Source organism: Setaria viridis, chromosome 5, assembly GCF_005286985.2.
Source record: "Setaria viridis chromosome 5, Setaria_viridis_v4.0, whole genome shotgun sequence".
NCBI lineage: Eukaryota > Viridiplantae > Streptophyta > Magnoliopsida > Poales > Poaceae > Setaria > Setaria viridis.
The window spans coordinates 6,156,122-6,172,672 of record NC_048267.2 but is presented as its reverse complement, the minus strand read 5'-3'; the positions used below and the strand labels follow the sequence as shown (position 1 = coordinate 6,172,672).

The 16,551-nt window shown below is 44.0% G+C and overlaps 3 protein-coding genes across 5 annotated transcripts; 1 reads left to right on the top strand and 2 right to left on the bottom strand.

Annotated features, from left to right (window-relative positions):
* Positions 1 to 4,332: 4,332 nt before the first annotated feature.
* LOC117855139 (WAT1-related protein At3g18200) lies at positions 4,333 to 6,535 on the bottom strand. The gene is made up of 7 exons (XM_034737423.2): positions 6,149 to 6,535; positions 5,981 to 6,043; positions 5,774 to 5,890; positions 5,403 to 5,640; positions 5,164 to 5,322; positions 4,921 to 5,072; positions 4,333 to 4,817 (listed from the first exon to the last, which is right to left on the bottom strand). The coding sequence occupies exons 1-7, from the start codon at positions 6,355 to 6,357 to the stop codon at positions 4,616 to 4,618; spliced, it is 1,140 nt and encodes a 379-aa protein (XP_034593314.1). The 5' UTR covers positions 6,358 to 6,535; the 3' UTR covers positions 4,333 to 4,615.
* Positions 6,536 to 9,378: 2,843 nt separating this feature from the next.
* On the bottom strand, positions 9,379 to 12,551 carry LOC117858882 (rust resistance kinase Lr10). Of its 2 annotated transcripts, XM_034742030.2 has the most exons (4): positions 11,922 to 12,551; positions 11,465 to 11,705; positions 10,868 to 10,891; positions 9,379 to 10,680 (listed from the first exon to the last, which is right to left on the bottom strand). In XM_034742030.2, exons 1-4 carry the CDS (start codon positions 12,417 to 12,419, stop codon positions 9,608 to 9,610), a joined length of 1,836 nt encoding a protein of 611 aa, XP_034597921.1. In that variant the 5' UTR covers positions 12,420 to 12,551; the 3' UTR covers positions 9,379 to 9,607. The 2 variants fall into 2 exon arrangements, with proteins under 2 accessions (XP_034597921.1, XP_034597920.1); XM_034742029.2 differs by having other exon boundaries at positions 11,465 to 12,551.
* Positions 12,552 to 12,674: 123 nt separating this feature from the next.
* Positions 12,675 to 16,137, top strand: LOC117858883 (rust resistance kinase Lr10). Of its 2 annotated transcripts, XR_011898369.1 has the most exons (5): positions 12,675 to 13,554; positions 13,640 to 13,773; positions 13,878 to 15,004; positions 15,377 to 15,452; positions 15,543 to 16,137. XR_011898369.1 is itself a non-coding variant. In XM_034742032.2 (4 exons), the coding sequence occupies exons 1-3, from the start codon at positions 12,824 to 12,826 to the stop codon at positions 14,969 to 14,971; spliced, it is 1,959 nt and encodes a 652-aa protein (XP_034597923.1). In that variant the 5' UTR covers positions 12,675 to 12,823; the 3' UTR covers positions 14,972 to 15,004; positions 15,377 to 16,137. The 2 variants fall into 2 exon arrangements, 1 of the variants encoding a protein (XP_034597923.1); XM_034742032.2 differs by having other exon boundaries at positions 15,377 to 16,137.
* Positions 16,138 to 16,551: the final 414 nt, after the last annotated feature.

Sequence of the window (16,551 nt, the reverse complement as noted above, 5' to 3'; positions counted from 1 at the left end):
GTTGGAAACACCAACCGGGATAAAAGACCCTCTTTTATCCCGGTTGGTACTACAAACCGGGATAAAAGGGTCCGAGGGCTTTAGTTCTTTTTCAGCCACCCGTGAGGGATCCTTTTATCCCGGTTGGAGTTTCCAACCGGGATAAAAGGCCCCATTTTATCCCGGTTGGTGTCGTGAGTTTTAGTCCCGAGTGGTAACACCAACCGGGATTAAAAGAGTGACCTTTAGTCCCGGTTATTCTTACCACCTGAGATAAAAGGATCTCCCACGGGTAGCTGATTTTTTCACCCGGGACTAAAGGGTTCCCCACGAGTGACTGATTTTTGAACCGGGACAAAAGGTGACTTTTAGTTCCGATTACAAATACACCCTTTTCATACTGGACTTACTTTAAATCGGGATTAAAAGAGGGCGCCTCAAAAATCAGCTCTCTATCGGTGACTCCGATCCAGCACGCATGCAACGCAATGATATGCGATGCAACCGGCGGCCGGGTCGACAGCACACGCGCGAGCGAAATAATTCAATACAGACACGCGCACGCTTGCATGCTTCTTGTGTTGCACTTCAGCAGCGGCAGCACTTGCATTGCATTGTTGCATTGCAGGCAAAATATAAACAAGGAAGGGGAAAGACGACGGTATTCCAACTCTCATGTGTTCTTTCAATCCTCCACATAATAGAATCGTTTCCCTTTGAAAATACAGGAAACCGTGGGATACTGACACCAAAACTTATGAAGATTTATTGCTCTCATAGAAAGAAAATTTGGAACGTGACAGCTCGTAGGATCTTGTCGGATGCACACCCAGCAGCAGGGTCTTCAATTGAACCGTCATGTCATCGTCATCAGCATACGTATTTTAACACTCCTATACAAATACAGAGCACTCCAAAATACTAACAACAGTCTTAACAGATCGATAGCATCAACTAGCTCGGCGGTATCGATCAGTTTGTCATCCGGAGACGAGACACTGGCAGCGACCCACATGGCTGGCGGCGACATCCTGTCATCAGTCATCACGAACCTCGTCTCATGTTCGCCGTTGTTGCCCCTGCCATTAGTCGTCGACCAGGACGGATCGGTGCCCCCCTTGTCCGGCTGTCTTCTTAAAGCAGAGCAGGCGGCTGTTAAGCCTACTAATGCGGATTGATGCGTGTACGATCGATGGACGCACTCCTGTTCTCATGCGAAAACACCGAGTGCGACCTGATTTTGATCTTTCTTCTTGTTTTAGGGGAAAATGTTAATGCGCAATCGAGTGTGTTCTCGAGTCCTCGGGTGCCTGATTTATGATCAGTCCAATTCGTTGAGTGAGACATTCTTCTTCCTCTTGGTTGTCCTCCCAAACTCTAGCAAGATATTTTTTTTGTTAGGGTTTGTGATTTTGAGATGAGATCTTCACAGGACACAGTGTTACAAAAACCTATGGAAAGACCACTACGCTCGCTCACGGCTTTGTGGACTTGTGGTGATAAACACGAAAATATACGAAGATAAAAAGAATATCATAGCACGAAGAAACGCACACAAGAATGTCAAAGCCTTGCACTACATCTTCGGAATGACTATGGGGTGTACGGGCATTAGGCTTGGGAAAGGCTTTAGTTATCTCCGCCGTTCATTTTCCCTGCATGATATCTATCCAACCGTTAAATTTTTTACTTACCAATGATTCTCTCACGTATCCATAATTCATCTCATTGTCGATTTCAAAATAAATGGTGCAGATAGATCATGTAGTTACATGTATATGTGAAAAATCCATGTTCCATTAAAGTTCAACCTCCGGTCGGACCGCCGAATCTTACGAGCAGCATAGATAGAGGCACGAGAGGAACACTTACGTGCACTATAGGTAATTTGCCTTTTTTTAAAAGAAAAGTAGAACTAAAGTCGGTCGTTGATCCAATCTAACTAAAAAGAATGTAATGAGCTGATTAAGCATTTTACGAGTGGACTTAAAATTGTATCACTTTGCTAATTGTACCTGCAGTTTTATTTCGTTAATTAGGTCCATAATCTTAGTTTCATTTGCACAAGTATTTAGATCCTCTGTTTCTTGCATTTGGTACCCTTCTTGGCTCTCTGTTTTTTTCTTCAGATAATGTAGGTACCGCTGTTTAAAAAATGCAAACCTTTATTAGATTGTACATATCAAACCTGGTATATATCTAAGTTAAACGAAAGCCAATCAGTTCTTTCTGGTGTTCCCGGCCGATGTTGATGCCGTCCCTGCTACTTGAATAGTTGACAAAAAATCTCTAGTGTCATCGTCAATAAAGATCGCATGATCGGACCACGGCCGTCCCTGCTGCTCTGCCTGTGGGCAGCAACACGATCGCTGTCAAGCCTCTACCGTCGTAATGAGAACCTCTCGTATTTATCTGGACAGGCACCTGATTGAAATGGGATCAACTTTCAGCATCACCGCTATTATCATCTTTGTCGTTGGCATGTGCGAACAATCCAAGCTATATCTGGCTTATCCAATTAGTCCATCAACCCGTGCTCCCGTATGGACTAATATTTTTAAAAACTAATGTATTTGAAAAATTATTTAAAAATTAAACTTCTACTCTCTCATTTTTTCAATACTTCAACATAATATCCATATAGATGTGTACTTAATTTTATTTGAAAATTACTCTGTACATTTTTTCATCCACGTTCACAGTTTTTTTTTTCATTTTGTATCACACCTCCATATATTATGTTTAGCATAAAAATCAATACTTTTTTTATCACTTTCTCACATACAGGTACGAAGTTGAAAAGAACTGTTTTTTCTATATAAATGGTCTACATGATGACACTCATCGTAAGCATATATCTTAACTTAGTATTTATATATTAACAATGACATAAATAGATAATTTAGAATCATATATTAGTATACTTTTGGAATTTCTGCACGATGCAACATGATAATTAGATTAAAATTTATGTGTTTACTTTAGGTTATTTTTTAATTACGACATATGTGGGTAACTTAGACACAAATATAGAATGACATTTTAAATTATGCTTTATAATGATATGCGTGAGTAAGAAGATTGCGGGGTTATTTTAGATTATTTTTTATAATAGTATAGCTCGGTAATTTATATATAGGCTTACGGTTTATTTCAGAATATTTTTATAATGATAGTGGTAGGTAACTTTTTATAAAATATAATAGATCAATGAATATGATTATTAGAGTTTGGAGGATCGATGCTTATTATTTTTGTGAGAATTTTTAGAATTTGTCTTTTTTTCTAGCGTGTGTCTCGTGAGAACCAATGCAGAGTCTTCAATGAAAAGAATAAGATCACTGGCTACAAAACTATTACCTTTAGCTACCTCCCATTTGTTAAATATTCGAACACAATAAGTATATAGATATATATCTTCATCTGATTGTTATAAATTTTATTAGTAATTAATCTATAATAATTTCATCCATATTTATAATCTATTACTTTTCATTTGTATCGCAGGTATATGCTTGAATTTGTTTAATAGTTCCTAAGTTTGAGCTATAACTTTAACATAGAAATCTATATTCTCATCACTTCCTTTGTATCATTATAAATATCGACACACATATGCGTATATACCTTAACTATTATATCATATAGTAATAGTGTAAGAAAGATTTAGTATCACATATTAGTATATATTGTTAATTAAGGTGATATGGAATCAATTTAGGGTTACCTCGTGTTATTTAAAAATGGCATATGTGGGTAATATAGATTCAAATTTAAGAGGTTACTTTAAGTTATTTTTGAAGTATTAGTGGTGGGCAATTTAGCTGCAAATTTAGGGGTTGTTTTAATTTTTTTTATAATAGCATAAGTGTGGTAATTTTGATGATGATTAGGGGTTACTTTAGTTTATTTTATATAATGGCAGAGATGGGTAATTTAGATATTGACTTAGGGGGCTACTTTAGGCTATTTTCATAATGGCATAGGTGGGTAATTAGATATTGATTTAGGGAGTTATTTTAGGCTATTTTCATAATGGTATAGATGAGTAATTTTTTAGAAAATATAATAGATCCAATGGCGGTGATGATTTGAGTTTACCGATTGATGACCGGATGTTTTGCTTTTTTGTGAGAATTTCTATGATTTCTCTCTTTTTCTTGAGTGTCCATGTAGAATCCTAATGGCTTCATCTAGAGACTTCAAAAGGAGCCTCCAATTAATAATAGTAAGATAAGTCCAATTAATTCCAGGTGCCTCATCAGTATCGTCGGAAATCCTGACCTCGATGTAACACACACGAAAATTCGACCGTCAGGAATCCTAAAACGACTTGTATTTACGATCAGATCAGAGAGGAAACATTACGTTGTGCTGTATTCTCTCTACTGCTTTGTGAATTGTGATAGAGCATGAAGTGGATTTAACTCTGGGCGATATACGCTTCTTACCTATACTTGCACAGTAAACACTACAGACCCACGGCAGCATGACCACTGTTCCACACCGGCAACCCATGCACACTTGTTCTCGGTTGCCTGAATGGAACAGTTGAGATCACATCTCGTACAATCCCAAACGCAAGTATGCAACACAACTGCGGATGCCCTCGATCGACTGGATGATCGATCGATCGTCACGCCAGCATGTCAATGGCCGGCGCTTCCTCTTCTTTCGCCGAAGCATCGCCGTCTCCCCCGAGCAGGTGCCTCGTCATGTCTCCTCCTCCTCCTCCCTGCTCCTGATCCTGGTGGTTCATGGCGGCCTTCTTCTTCTCCGCGCTCTTGCCCCACAGCACGAAGTACAGGCCGATTACGATCAGCACGGCTCCAATGATCCTGCCAAAGTACACGCAGGCATGTTTGTTGTCAGAGATCCATGTGATCCTGTTATCTCATTGTTGTCGCGAATGTATCTGTACGAGCGCACGTGTGCCCTTACCCTCCCGTGTAGAGCTGGTCTCCGAGGATGGCGGCAGCCATGACGGCGACGGCGACGGTCTGCACCGGCTGGAAGACGGCGGTGAAGAGCGGGCCTCCCCTGTCGATGCACCAGATCTGCAGAGCGAACGCGACGCCAGACGCCACCAGGCCCTACGGGAAAAAGATCGATGGCGTTTTCTTCAGTACAAGATCAAACAGGAGTAACACTGCACATGTTCTTTGTTTTGTTGGTGATGCTTACAGCGTATAGGATGGTGAAGAGCTCCCCTCCGGAGCGGACCTTCCACCGGCTCAGGTCCTCCTCGGTGAAGGCCGCGATGACCAGGAACTGGAGGAGCCCGAAGATGCAGGTCAGTGACAGAACCGAGAGCCTGGCTGGGTACCTCTTCAGCACCGGAACCTGATGCAAAAATTTCCACAAAATCAATGAGATTTGCATGTACATGTAGTGTGTGCGATCATGTGCTGAGCAATGGCTACCTGAAGAACCATCCATCCGGACCAAGAGAGGCAGTGTCCGAGGATGAAGACGCAGCCGAGAGTCCAGTTGAGGATGGGGCTCGAGGAGGACAGCGTCAGGAGTGACTTGATGGTGAGATTGTGATGGAACAGCGGCAGGCCCTTGTAGAGGGTGATCACGGTCGCCCCTCCGATGCTCACCACCGTGCCCACAACCTTGGCCACCCCATACCTCCTGCTCAGGTCGACCTGCTCAAGCCTGCACAATTAAAGACATTCTTCAGTGAACACTCCTTATCTTGAAAAAAACTACAGTGAACACTGCAGCATACTAAACCGGCCTAGTTAAGGAAACTTGACTCATCGCTTGTGTGCAGACAAGTAGTTAGCACCTGAGGACAGCGGCCATGGCGAAGGTGATCGCAGGGACGGTGTTCTGTATCGCAGAGGCGTAGGTTGGTGACAGGTGATACAGACCCAGGAGATAGAAGCCTTGGTTTGCAGTTATCCTGAACAATAATCATTCAATAGCAGGAAAACTTAGTTCAGGAATCCAACAAAAAGGATAAAGAATGACATGGAAAATCTGTCTCACTTACCCACACAGCGCTAGCAGAAAAAATTCCACCAGCAAAGAGAAGGTGAGTGGTGGCCTGTCTTTCCTGAAACAAAATATGCAGATGATCAGAAATTCACTCTGACAAGTTCAAAAAACATGGAGCGAGAAATGAGTCACTGCTATGTTAGAAAAAAGGCTGTTTACGAACTTCTCGAGGAAGTAGGCGAACGGGGCGAGCAAGGCGAGGGAGATGATGTTCCGGTAGACGATGAACACGATCTTGCTGATGCCCATGTTGAGTGCCGCCCTGGTGACAATGTGGAACCCCGCGAGCAGGAACTGCAGGGCCAGCACTCCCATGAACAGCTTCAGCTTCTCAGGAGCCATCACCGCTGCAGCTGCCTGATCCCTCCCCATCCCTCTCCCTCTCCCCTTCCTATGTCTATCAGACTATCACTAGTTCACTACAGTTTGGTACTTGCAGTCTTGCTAGTTTGTTGCTTGTGTTTTGAGATGCTTGCAAGGCGCACATATATAGGGCCTAGCCGCTGCATACCACATCTCTCATCCCCTATCTTTGGATGTCCTAGCCTGGGCCTGGCACATGGATCATGGCATGGATGTGAGGGGATGGTCCTAAAGGGACATGACTAATGCACGAATGCAACATTGCTATAGTAGTTTGAGAACAACCCCCTAATTGCAGACTTTACGTCATGTTTACGACACATTTGCGGTAGCAGTAGAGCAGAATGTTAGACGCCCATGCTTCTTACTTGTTCATGCAGTACACTTCTCTTTTGTTTTCAGAAACTATTTGAAATTCAGATGTTTCGTATAATATAATGTACTAGTATTTGATCTGAACTGTCCCCCAACAGGAAGTAATGAACAGCCAAAGTTCAATCCGATCGTGGAACATCGATAATTCGATATGATCCCAGTGGTTCCTACTGAACGATTATGCGATCCTTTTTTGCCCCCATATTAATTGGTTTTCACTGTGTAATTTTTGGGCAGATTGTTCTGATCTTTTTCTCGTTTATACAGTATAGTATGGGTGGAGATTGGATACACGCCGTTGGTCTCATATGCGGGCAGGACAGTGGGTTCATGACAGATAAGGCTGCTGGCTGGAGTGCCTGGGCTTTCCGCATACAGCAATCAGTGAGGAGGGCTCCCATGTATCCCGTTCTATCAACATCCAACTAAATGCGATGCTTCTTACGAATTTCTTTCTCTCTTATTCTATTCTATTTTATTTCCATTTCTCCTGTTGATCAACTTGTGATCATTAGTTTAGACCAACTCGCATTTCTCTCCTCTTTTTTAGAAAAAAAAAGGCAAGCCTTTTGCTTGTTCTTTCAAAAAAAATGATAACTTCGTATGGCATGAGCTTCTTACTGCTCGGCTTTCTGATGAAAGTTCTAAGAAATATGAGGTGATCGAGATGAGATGAGATTGTCTACACACAGCACAGTGGCTCTGAATTCCATTTTCAGTTGTCAGGCTCCACTGAAAGTCTGAAACCAATGAACGCTCCTCAGGTTCTGCCCTTCTTCTTCGGAAAATCTCTGAATCAGAAAACATCATCTAGCAATCAGCAATCACATGCGCTCGTTCAAGTGTTCAACCTTGGATCCGGCGATCTTCAGTGACACGAATAAATGCTCTCAGGTTCATGCTCCTCCTTAAAACACCAGATCAACGAGTTCCAAAAGAATTCGCATGGTGTGTGTCAGTGTATCAACATGACACCCTGGAGACGCCATGCGTGCACCGGCAAGCAGGCACACGTGTGGGACGCCGACATGGCGAACCCACTGCCGATCACCCACAGTACGACAAAGCCTATCTGCAACCACCACCTCCTCTCTTCTCTCTCCATCTTCTTCCTCCTTCCTTCACCCTCCTCTCTCTCTCTGTCTCTCTCTCTCCTCCTGCATTTCGTCAGGTTTAGTTAGCATCAAGTCATTACCAAGGTGGACTGATTAGGGAGTGATCAACGGTTGTTGAGAGGGCGCAATTAAGCAGGCCATCTTAACTCCCCCACCTGATAGGGTTGGTGCAGCACATGGCGCTGGCGTGTGGACCTGCACTGCACTGAACTGAAACCAACCCAGACACATTCATCTCAGAATCAGGTTCTAGAAATCCTCAGACCAAGCTACTTCAAGCTCAGGTTCCAGAATCAGGATCAATTCCAGTTCACTTGCTCGCAGGAGGTCCACTGTTAGTACTAATCAGTAATCATGGCGTACTTATGGTGCGAGCATGGCAGGCATGACTTGACGGCGTGCGTACGGTCTCGCGGACGATTCGGTGACACATCCTTGTACCGCATTTAAACGGGCTGTTCGTTGCTCCTGTTCGTCTGCACAAGTTTTTTTTTTTGAAAAAAAAAGGGATTTTTGTGTGCGCAAGTACCAGGCCATTGTTCAGCCATGGCTGGAATAATCAATGGAGCGGCGCCTGCGTGTCTGTTGTAGCCAACTAGCCATGGATTCGCTGGAATAATCAATGTCGCTGTTGCTTAGCATGGAAACGAAATCTTTTTTTGCAAGTAGAGGATTTTTGAAACCTGATGAAAATATCCGTGATGAACTCCGAAGTTGATGTTGTTTAGCATGAAAAACGAAAAAAATAAATTGCTATTTGCTAGTTTTTGAAGGCTGAAATATCCATGATGAACGAACTGAAGAAAACTGGAGAGCTGTTATAGCTCAATTTTGCCCCCGCCTCAGTTACTCTGAAGTCTGAACTCTGAAGTAGGAGGATGTTGTTGTGATAGCTCCCCGTACACGGGCCAAAACTTCCCTAAGCCGAGCAAGGCCCATGGGCCATGTGCTGGCATTTCCTCGCGCTCGCCGGCACCAAGCGCGCGCGGCCGCCTCGGGCCGCCGCCGCGCCGCCGCTCGCCGCTGACCGTAGCCACCGGCCGACCAAATGTAGCAAGCTCCGTACCTAGCTTGTCGGTGGCGGTGGTTACTGGTTAGGATGTTAGGATGTCTCTCGCACGTCTTACCTCGTGCGCGCACCACCGCCTCCTTTGCCGCCGCCCTCCGCTCCGGTGAGGGCCTCCTGCGGCAGCTCGTGCTGCGCTCCGGATCCGCCTCCCGCTCGGCAGTGACAGAGGTAAACCCTTGCAATTTATCTTCTGCGTTGCGAAATTCACAAAAATTGTGCGAACCCATGTGAATGCGTCCTCTCGCATTGTGCAATTTGAGTGGCCTGGGTGTGGGGAATAAGCACGCACGCTTCGATTGCCCTACATGGTGATGCTCTTGTCACATTTTGACTAAATACTGAGCCCTGAGCCCCTGACTCATGAAAAGGGGGCGATAAAAACACCTTACTGGATGTTCAGCCGTTCAGGGAGAAGTGGCACACAAAATTGAAGGCTGCAGACAAATCACGCGAACAGCAATGTCAGATAACTGCAGCAAATCAACCCTGAAACTGGAATTGACTCCAATCATCCAACGTGACATGTTACTATTTACTCCATTACATGTTGAAGACTGACAACTTGGATGGTTGATACAGCGGTATAATTTAAATACATTGCATGTTATTGCTAGGCATTACTGTGCTCAGCTGCTCATACATGGAGTACATATAACTCCAAATATATTTACTTAACCGTGGCAGTATATGACTTGATGTTTTACGGCATAGGGTGGCTTTCAGACTGCACAAACGGTTTAGGTGGCATCTGTAGATTCTGCGACCTTCCTGTTAACATGTTTACCACTTTTGTCGTTGATGGCCTGTTTTGGGGGTTCCACTGAATGCACCACAGTGCCACAATGGCCAGCTTCCTCACTGTTTCTTTATCCTCTTCCGTTTTTCCTCTAGTAAGTGTCAAGTCCTGTCCTGTGACTACTCTGTCATAGATCCACTGTGGGAGGTAGACCTCATTTTGGTTCTCAATACTTTGGTCTGAGTTCCTCCTTCCACTCACCATCTCTAGCACCAACATACCAAAACTGTAAACATCTGACTTGTACGATATCCCACCAAAATTTGGAGAATATATCTCTGGAGCAATATAGCCCATTGTGCCTCTTGCTGCGGTCAAGGTAACAATGCTTTGGTCCCTTGTGCACAGTTTTGCAAGGCCAAAGTTTGAAATCTTTGGATTCAAGTTATAGTCTAGTAAGATACTGTGAGGCTTGATGTCAAAATGGAGGATCCGCTGGTTGCATCCTTGATGTAGGTACTCCATTCCTCTAGCGATTCCTATAGCAATATCTAGCATTTTTTCAGGGACTAGGAGCTCTTGAGAAGTATTAAGACCACACAAAAATATGTATTTCTCCAACGACTTGTTCGGCAAGAATTCATAAATAAGGGCCCTTCTGGTCCCTTCAGAGCAAAATCCTAGTAGGCGTACGATGTTTGCATGATGGATTCTCCCAATGGTTGCAACTTCATTGATGAATTCCTCACTTTCTCCTATAGAGTTTTCTAGTGTCTTCACTGCCACTGGCACTCCATTTGGTAGCTTGCCTTTGTAAACACTTCCAAAGGCACCTTGACCTACTCTTTCCTTAAACCGTCTTGTTATCTTCTTAACTTCAGAAAATGAATACCTTGAGGGTTTCGATGTTCCGTATGTCTGGAGAAACATTTCCACCTTCAAATGTACCTCTTTATTATACTTTGATTTCAGGGAAAGGTAAAACGCTGTTGCCACAACTAGAGAAAGAACTATAAAGGAGGCTACCGATGATGTTACTGAAAATAAAAACAGAGAACTGGAGATCAGCACACTTTGTATAGGATAGAAAGCTACAGCTTGTTGATTGTGATGGGGACAAGAGAATGTTAGAGTAGCCAGAAATAAGGATTGATATGTGATAGAAAAATTTATTTCTTTTTGCACTTTCTTTGGATAAATTTAAAGTTTATGTTGCTGCAATACCTGCAATAACTTTGACACGTGAACCTGCAAATACAAAGAAGAGAACAAGATCTCAGAGTAATGCTTTAGCAATGCGGTTTTATTAAATGATCAAGACCATCTTTTTAAATAGCAGTAGGAAGTATCTAACTGGATTAGTGAAGATGAAGAAGAAGGTTTCACAGCACAACATAACAAACACAAACAGGGACATATTGGTATTTGTTGTTTTCCACCAAATTCTGTTTATATTTCCCTCCACTAGTTTTAATATATTTTGTAATCCTTCTCTGTGCCTTGTATATTTATTGGAGTGTTAGACGATCTGTGAAGTCCCAAATTGTATGCTGTGATCATGGTGTCTGATGTGACTAGATGAACTAACATGTTTCCCATTTGGTACCTAAATGGTTTGTAGTACAATTTTGTAGTACAGATTTTACATCAAGTATCACAGGAATGCTGAATGATATTTCAGTGATATATTAGCATGAGGAAATTGTGAACGGAAACTTATGGCTTCAAATTTATGGAACTAGCTTGTTTGGGAAAAGGGAGACACTTAGCAGGATAATGCGATTGTAGTTATATTGAATTCTTGCTAGTCAGAAATGATACCTTTGGGTTTTGGCATGCAGAATGTTTGATTTCTTTGTGAACTTAATGCACAGTAGTGGCCTGAAAGTTCACACTTTCTGCAATTACTGGTAATGTCTGATCTGCCATTTCCCCACTGAATCCAGCTGACTGTGATTTCAGAGGAACTGAAGATTGCTTCTGCCCTTTGTTTGAATGTTGAATGATCCCCGTATGATCTGCGGGGTATCGGTATTACACTATTTGAGATGGTTTTGCAGCCCTGTGGAAGGAGGAGCATTGATAAACCAGCATGCATCAAATACGTGAAGCGTTCTGGGTTGCTAAGGCAAGGAATTGGGCCAGCAACAAAATCAACAGGACCGCAGTCATCACAGGAGTTGAGAAGTTGAGCATCACTTAGTATGAACGCTGTCGAATATACATAAGTGAAAAAAGAACTAGATGATTTCCATGGTAATTCCGTTGAACAGCCTACCAATTTTCCAGGATCGTAGAGGTATAATTCACAGCTGGACTCGACATAAGCTGGTAGAGCTAGCTCCTGGATTGGGCACGCAGAGGAGCGCTCTGCGAACGGGATGATCTTCATCGAACTATGCTTGTAATCCACTGTGGTTACCTTGGATGGGCCAAGATACGGGTGATGCAGGATGGTGTCTTGTTCAGAGCACTCCAGTTTCGTGCATGTTGTGCCACCGCTGCATGATGGTGATGATGCGTTGCTAGATTGAAGCTGGAGCGGGAACCGGATCTCTAGTCCATCTTGGCTGCACCAGGATGGTGGACAGTACCTGGAGAAATCTCCGTCATCCCAAGCAGTGGCCATGTCCATGCAATGGTTGGCAAGACAGAGCAGGAGGGCTATCCTAACAAGGATAAATTTGCTCATCTTTCTCATCTGGGGAGAGTGTAGATGGGCACGGACGACCAAGGTACTGCAAGTCAGGTATGTGCAGGAAGAGAAACAGAACATATCATCTTTGAGTTGATACTCATTCTTGATTTCTCATTAATCACCCAGTCAACCAGCACATGTGCCTAAAAGATATCATTCCGGGCTAATCAGTGCAAGTCAATGGTCACAGACGTGGCTCAACAATAAATAAAGTCAATTGTCAAAGACGGCCTACCTTTTTTGACGAAAGCAGTATCTGGAGACCGTGGCCGTCATTATTGAAAGGCCTTTATCATAAATAAAGCTAGAAGATATCGGAGGGCGAAAGAATTGTACTAAGCTATAAAATAAAATATAAGATTGAACTCGTCCTGTACGGTACATTTTTATCGAGTACTATCACACTAGACTTGAGGAAGGAAAAGAGCAGCCGGAGCAGCAGAACACCAGCGAAACAGGTGAACCGTCCTTGTGTTGTGCCCATGGCAATTTCTGCTGCTTTTCATGGTTCTGCTACTTTCTTGTGTGTGCTCGTATTTCTTGTAGCAAACGTTGGGGGGAGACATCACAGAAGCAGATATGCCTGTTCTCCTTTCTCCTGCGGGGATCTTAGAAATGTGTCTCATCCTTTCCGTCAACGAGGTGATCCAGCTGGGTGCGGTGTTCTGTCGTACGAGCTTGCTTGTAGCGATACCAAGGCAACAATTCACATCAACACAGGGGCATACTATGTGGTTGGCATCAACTATACAGCTTCTTCCTTCTGGGTGGTGGATGCCAACTTGAACATGCACAGCACCTGCCCTTATTCTAGCTGGGATCAGTTTCCTCAAGTTTATGGCCAGACAGGGTACCAGCCGGACACCATAAGCTTGGCACCTTCCAATGAAGTTACATGGGCAAGCTTTTTGAATTGCTCGCAGGCAGTATGGAACAATGGCAGGTACAAACCAGTCGCTTGCCTAAGCACGAGCAACTCTTTCGTTTATGTAGCCACTTCAAAGAATCCTTTCTATGTTGGAGACCTCGAGGCTTCTTGTGGACACTTTGCCATGGTTCCTCTGGGTGGTGGTTGGGGCAAGAGAGTGCCAGAGAACGCAAGTTTTGAAGATGTCGTGAGATTCATGAGGAATGGATTCGCCGTCCGATTTCCATACACCCACAATCTGCCTAAATTGACAAACAGGGATATCTCCTTTGCCAAGCTATATCGGTGAGTCTGAGCTTTCGTTCTCGTACAATTATATGGCCTTGCTCCCGCTTTAATCTCTTTTATGTACCTTGCTTTGGTCTTGCAGCATATTCCGTGAAGACAGAAACAATTATCATCGGATTTTCTACCTCCTTTGGATTGATTTTTATGTCTGGTACGGGATGCTTCATGTCAGCAAAGGAATAGCACTTGCCCTGTTGATTGTGAAGCTTATAGCTGGTACTTCAACATTGTATATCCTTTTAACTATAATTTCTTGATAATCTCACATCTGCATGTTCCAGTTTCCTAACTAAAAACATACAAACCTGTTCAACACGCAGTATTGTGCAGGTTCGTCCTGGCACCACTAGCAGTGTTGATCTTCCTTGCCCACAAATACTTGAAAACAAGAATAACAATTGACGCAGTTGAGAAGTTTCTGCGAATGCAACAAATGATTGGTCCGACAAGATACACCTACACAAACATCACTGCAATCACAAGCCATTTCAGAGAGGAGCTTGGCCAAGGAGGTTATGGATCCGTGTACAAGGGTGTGGTACTCCCAGGTGATGTCCATGTTGCTGTCAAAATGCTGAGCAACTCCAAATGCAATGGAGAAGAGTTCATCAGCGAGGTCTCCACAATCGGCCAGATCCACCATGTCAATGTGGTGCGCCTTGTGGGGTTCTGCTCGGAGGAAATGAGGAGGGCACTTGTCTATGAGTACATGCCCAATGGTTCTCTGGACAAGTACATATTTTCACCAGAGAAGAGATTCTCCTGGGACAAACTCAATGAAATTGCACTGGGCATCGCCAGGGGGATTAATTACCTGCATCAGGGTTGTGACATGCAGATTCTACACTTTGATATCAAGCCACATAACATCCTTCTTGACAACAACTTTGTTCCAAAAGTTGCTGATTTTGGGCTGGCCAAACTATACCCAAGGGATAACAGTTTCATGCCGGTGAGTGCTAAAGCAGGAACAATAGGTTATATGGCTCCAGAGAGGATATTTCGGTGCTTTGGCGCCTTATCCAGCAAATCAGATGTGTACAGCTTCGGGATGCTGCTGTTGGAGATGGCCGGAGGGCGCAGGAATGCTGATAATGCAGCAAACTCAAGTCAAGTGTACTACCCGTCGTGGGTGTACAGCCAGTTGACTCGACAACAAGTATTTGGTGAGATTAGTGTAGCTGTCGATATGCATGAGTTGGAGAAGAAGCTATGCATTGTTGGGCTCAGGTGCATCCAGATGAAGCCTCAGGATCGGCCCGCCATGAGCGAGGTCATAGAGATGCTTGAAGCTGGCATCGATGGCCTTCAAATACCTCCGAGGCCATTCTTCTGTGATGATGAGGACGGTCATACGGTGGGCTATTCTTGTTTGTCCTCCGAACTGGATGAAATAGACGGGGATGATGAGTGAAATGGATATGTCCTTGTGCTATAAATGTACGAGGTAAAGTACTAGGTTGCAGTTGTCATAAGCTCTGATGATGGTTGTATTCAGTTTGTGATGATGTACCGTATTTTCTACAAACGTTTATGGCAGAAAATGTTTTTTTTTCCTTTTGTAAGATAGAGGACACAAGTGTTGTATTTTAATGGATGCATAGAACTGCAGGTAGCTGTTGCTTTATGCTAAGGCCAAGGTGCAGTTTTTCAGAAAACATCTATAACACACAGCACCGTGGCTCTGAATTTAAGCTTGAACAAAACAAAGTCCTCAGACAAGACTAGACTACTTAAGGTTTATTAGGTTCTGAATCAGGAATACTCTATAGGGATCCATTGGTACGAAACCACTAATCATAGTTTACTTATGGTGCAGGTATGGCAGGCATGATTTGACGGCAAAAGATCATACGAAGCCATTTGGTGGTCTATCCTCGCACTGCATTGAAACGGTTTGCTCCCTGCTCGTTTGTTCAGTACTAGAGTATGTTTGTTCAGACAGATTAGCGTTTAGCATTGACAAAAAAAATGTTGGTGCCCAGATAGAGCGCACGAGTGTAGTGTCCCTGATTTTGGAGATGATCCTGACCCAAACCACAAGGGAGATGGGCCAGGCTTCCAATTTGAGGCCCATTTACATTGGTTTTGGTGGTCGGAGAGGGAGAGAGAGAGAGCTGTGAAGCTGTGGGGTCCATTTCTTGAGCTGTTAGCCTGTCGCTTTTCTGGCCATGCTGACACCACCGGCCACCGGGCTGTTACAAAAGCCGAAAGCACTGTCAACCCTGTGACCCTGTCGTGCTAGTAAACCGGCAAGCGGCAGTGTCGCAGCAAGCGTTCAGCAGCCTCCATGCGTGCCATTTTCGTCAAGAGAAAAAGGCTTCTATTGGAGTACAAAAAGTCTCGGTCATGTGGTACTTGAGTACTTGCACGGGCACATGACATGTTCGAGTGATATCGGGGGATGAACAGTACACTACTCACGTCATCGATGCGGGCATGCCACTGCCGCCGCCATGGTTGTTGACTGTCGGCAAGCCTGGAGAGCACGCTGGCTCCGGCCGCGCTAGCTGCTTGGAAACTGAACAAGCATTTCAGAATGTACCAACAATAAAATCATATTGCTTGTTTCTTGCAAAATCTGTCCTGTGAATTTTCTAGGTTCCAAGAAGAAGGCCTACAAAAAGAGGAAAAATCCAGAGCGAGAAGCCAAGTTGCTCGTACATGCCGTCTCTTATCATCTTATGGAGAGTTGCAGACTGGACTACTGGCACAGACGACAAACAAAGGCCTTTCAGCTGTACGAACAAACTGGGTAAGCATAATGACCCTTGACCCGTCACCATCACCAAAGCAGCCATGACCCCAACTGGTGCAACGCAGAGCTGCCATCTACTGGCATAGTGTCTACAAATGCAGGACTACCCTTCCTCGTGCACAATTTTTTGAAGAGTCTCAATCTTCCACAAATTGACCCTAAACAGATGGTCTCCAAACTTCATGATTTGACCAAAGGGCAACACCACAATACCAAAAAAAAAAATCAATCGAAGC

Excerpts from the sequence above, each read along its gene's own strand:
- LOC117858882 (XM_034742029.2), bottom strand. The coding sequence starts at position 12,419 with ATGTTCTGTTTCTCTTCCTGCACATACCTGACTTGCAGTACCTTGGTC. Across the intron at positions 10,892-11,464 it reads CTGCATGCCAAAACCCAAAG|GTTCACGTGTCAAAGTTATT; the intron begins GTATCATTTCTG and ends TTGTATTTGCAG. Across the intron at positions 10,681-10,867 it reads ACGTGTCAAAGTTATTGCAG|TAACATCATCGGTAGCCTCC; the intron begins GTATTGCAGCAA and ends TTTTATTTTCAG.
- LOC117855139 (XM_034737423.2), bottom strand. The coding sequence starts at position 6,357 with ATGGGGAGGGATCAGGCAGCTGCAGCGGTGATGGCTCCTGAGAAGCTG. Across the intron at positions 5,891-5,980 it reads TTTCTGCTAGCGCTGTGTGG|GATAACTGCAAACCAAGGCT; the intron begins GTAAGTGAGACA and ends ATTATTGTTCAG. Across the intron at positions 5,641-5,773 it reads GCCATGGCCGCTGTCCTCAG|GCTTGAGCAGGTCGACCTGA; the intron begins GTGCTAACTACT and ends TTAATTGTGCAG.
- LOC117858883 (XM_034742032.2), top strand. The coding sequence starts at position 12,824 with ATGGCAATTTCTGCTGCTTTTCATGGTTCTGCTACTTTCTTGTGTGTG. Across the intron at positions 13,555-13,639 it reads TCCTTTGCCAAGCTATATCG|CATATTCCGTGAAGACAGAA; the intron begins GTGAGTCTGAGC and ends TTGGTCTTGCAG. Across the intron at positions 13,774-13,877 it reads GATTGTGAAGCTTATAGCTG|TATTGTGCAGGTTCGTCCTG; the intron begins GTACTTCAACAT and ends TTCAACACGCAG.